This window comes from Mus pahari, chromosome 21 (genome assembly GCF_900095145.1).
Source record: "Mus pahari chromosome 21, PAHARI_EIJ_v1.1, whole genome shotgun sequence".
In the NCBI taxonomy this organism is placed as follows: Eukaryota; Metazoa; Chordata; class Mammalia; order Rodentia; family Muridae; genus Mus; species Mus pahari.
Genome location: NC_034610.1, coordinates 47,689,472 through 47,692,818, shown reverse-complemented (window position 1 = coordinate 47,692,818; position 3,347 = coordinate 47,689,472). Strand labels below are relative to the sequence as shown.

The 3,347-nt window shown below is 45.1% G+C and overlaps 1 protein-coding gene across 3 annotated transcripts in view; it reads right to left on the bottom strand.

The window, feature by feature from the left end:
• Med23 (mediator complex subunit 23) overlaps positions 1-3,075 on the bottom strand; it is a 47,560-nt gene extending 44,485 nt beyond the window's left edge. For 2 of the 3 annotated variants that reach the window (XM_021221043.1, XM_021221045.1), the window contains exons 1-3: positions 2,910-3,075; positions 2,578-2,609; positions 2,311-2,398 (exon numbers count right to left, since the gene is read on the bottom strand). In XM_021221043.1, coding sequence (XP_021076702.1) covers positions 2,311-2,398; positions 2,578-2,609; positions 2,910-2,957 — 168 coding nt within the window. In that variant the 5' untranslated portion in view covers positions 2,958-3,075. The remainder of the gene's footprint in view (positions 1-2,310; positions 2,399-2,577; positions 2,610-2,909) is intronic. The other variant, XM_029532958.1, reaches the window with a different exon arrangement.
• Between the last annotated feature and the right edge of the window lie 272 nt (positions 3,076-3,347).

Sequence of the window (3,347 nt, the reverse complement as noted above, 5' to 3'; positions counted from 1 at the left end):
TGCCCTCCAGAGCATTCTGGAAGGTCCTCACACCTGCCCTCCAGAGCATTCTGGAAGGTACTCACACCTGCCCTCCAGAGCATTCTGGAAGGTACTCACACCTTGCCCCTCCAGGCGATCACCACCCATCATCTGATTTACAGCTGCCAATTTTATTTCTATCTTTCTCTCTCACTCTATAAACATCTTGAACGGTCACAGCGTAAATCACTAAATCCTTAGGAAGTGAGTTCAGCAATTCCATGTGCCTGGTGGGGGGCGCAGCAGGCACAGCGCTTGCTGCGCTGAGTTTGATTCCTGGGGCCTGTACAGTAGAGAGAGACGCTCTCTTGTAAGTTGTCCTCTGACCTGTACACAAGTACTGTCACACACATATACACACACACACACACACACACACACACAAATGAAGTAAAAAAAAAAAAAAGACCAACAAATATTTAAAAATTAAAAATGCATAAAATATGCTAAATATTGAAAGATACAAAATAACATTTTACCAAGATAAAAGTTCTCAGTGCTCAATACACAAGGATAAGAAATTATTACTATTCTATTGAATGCCTTCAGGGAATTATATTGGTTGTTGGTATTGATAATGTAAACTAGATAACCCTTATAAGAAATAATTAGGTAACTTCCTTAAAATTATAAATTGCTGGGTGGTTATGAATGCTTGTATCCCAGTAGTGAGGAGGTAGAGATAGGAGGGTCATGAGCTCACGGCCAATCTGGATCTGCATTACACAGAGACTATATCATGTGTGTTATACACCTCCCCTCCATGACTAAGAGAAAAAAGAACGACTTTTGATTTATACCAATATTATGCCCAATAATCAATCGATGCCTGATCAATAGGATTATTTACTGTAACACTACTTAAAAGTACAAAAGTGGGCCGGGCGGTGGTGGCACATGCCTTTAATCCCAGCCCTTGGGAGGCAGAGGCAGGCAGATTTCTGAGTTCAAGGCCAGCCTGGTTTACAGAGTGAGTTCCAGGACAGCCAGGGCTATACAGAGAAACCCTGTCTCGAACACCTCTCCCCCCACCCCCTGCAAAAAAAGTGGAAAAGTGAAGAGAAACATCTAGTTAAGTGTGGTGGTCCATCCTATGACACCAGGAAGCAGAGGAAGGCAGACTGCTAAAAGTTCAAGTCTACCCTGGGCTACATAGCAAAACTCTATCTGGAAAAAAGAAAGAAAAATTTGAAAGCAAGAAGGCAGTTAATAAATAAAGGTGGTAAGGACACATAACAATATGCTTCACTACTATAAGAAATAAGAAAGAAAAAGTAACTTAAAAAATTACCTGAAATACCTTTAGAACGCTAACTGCTGAACAATATGTATGGTATATGGTGATTTCATAAAAATAATTCTGAGACTGAGGATGTAGTTCAGAGATGAATATATGCCTAGTATGGGGACACATTTTCAGAGACGAGTGTGTGAAGCCCTGTGTTCACCGCCCCCCACCCCACCCCAGCACTGTTTAAAGAGAAAAGAACGAAGATGGCTTTACAATCCTAGAACTCAGGACGCAGAAGGACGGTCTTGTAGCTAAACGGTTCTGGGAACACAAACTAGGATCCTGGCTTCAGACAGGAAGGGCAGATGGCTGAGGTAGATCAGGAAGATGGCCGGACTATGGAGCTTGGTCACATTTGCCTTATACATAGTTCAGGTTCACGTCAGAGCATAACCTTTTGAAAATAGAAAGCTTAAAACTTGAACATATTGCCTTTAGGATCCATAACTGGGTGGCAAATTTTATACTGGCTCACAGGCACAGAAAGCCCAGCAGCTCACTTCTCTGTCCACAGTGCATCATGAGAAGATAAGCACTACTCTAGTGGGGACTCTATCAGTGTCTTTATGAGGGCATATTTATAAATACTGGGCCATTTTTTGAATAGTGACATTTTTCTTTTACAAGAAAAGTTTAACATATCTGTTTCCATTTGAAAACCAATTATACAAAGAGGATTAAATACTACCTTATATAATCTAACATGGAAGGAAATTTTAAACATTTCCCACTGTAATCTTATTACCTTGAGCTTTTAATACAGGTTCTCCAGTAAACACATGAACGTAAAATGACAGTGGTCTTATTTTTCCCTTTCCTAAATGATCTTAAGAAAAAGACCAAAGAAGACGTAAAAAGTAAAAAAAAAGAAGGCGTCAAACATCATTATCAGAAATCTGGCTGCCTCTGCCTCCCAAGTGCTGGGATTAAAGGCGTGGGCCACCATGCCCGGCTGTGTCAAACGTCATTAACTAGGTGTTCAACATGAAATTTCTCACCTGAGAAAGTCCACTCCAAAACTGCCGGAAGGCCGCCAAGCAGCTAATTAGTTTTGTTTTTTCATTCTCGGGGGTATCCATAAACATTCTGAAAAAACAAACAAACAAAAATCACATTATTTGCTGCTAGTTTGAAACAGGTACACAGGTAGTTTTGGTTTGTTTTTTTAAACTCCCCCAAACCAACTTAAGCGGAATCTAACAATGATAAATCTACAAACAAACAATAAAAAAACAAAAACAAACATCTGCCTGCCACATACTCACCCTGGGAAAGCTTCTTCTATAATTTCTGTTTTCTGCAAACGAACAACAACAACAAAAAAAAACAGTAAAGGCTCTGAGTACGGAAAGGGGGCGGGGTGGGAGATGTCCCCGAGAGAAATAGTCTCCGGCAATACAGATAGAGCACGACACTTTTCCCGGGACGGCGGCGGGGTCTGGCAGCAGTCCGGGGTGGGGGACCGCCACCCCGGTTCACACCCGGCTCACACCCCGGTTCACATGATGTCAACAGAGGGGCGGGAAAGGAGCTGGCCCGGGCCCGCAGCCTGCCCTTCCCGGAGCCCCGGCGCCGGCTTCCGGACAGCGGCACTCACCACCACCTCCTCGAAAATGCTCTGCAGCTGCGTCTCCATCGGGACCATCGAGCCCCGGCCTCCCTCCCGGGGTCCCCGGCAACAGGCGACAGACGGGTGAGGATAGTCAGGGTCGGGAAGCACGGAGCGGAGGGGCGGAGCCACCAGCAGGAAGCCGCCGCTCGCTCTCTCTCGGTTACTTCCTTCGGTGCTTACCCGTTACCAGGCCCCTCTGACATCCGTATCTCTGCCTGTTGGTTCCGCTCGTGGAGGTGACCCGTAAGCTGACAGCGCCTCTTGATCCCGGGCAAGGCCACCATCTCCTGGCTGGAGCAGGAGCTGCGGCCTGTTTGGAGATCAGAAGCACAAGGGCTGTGGCCAGAACCAAGTGGGTGACTGTCATGAAGCAGTTGATACGTTATTCTTGCCCACTAGGATCCATGTCTTCTCTATGGTACC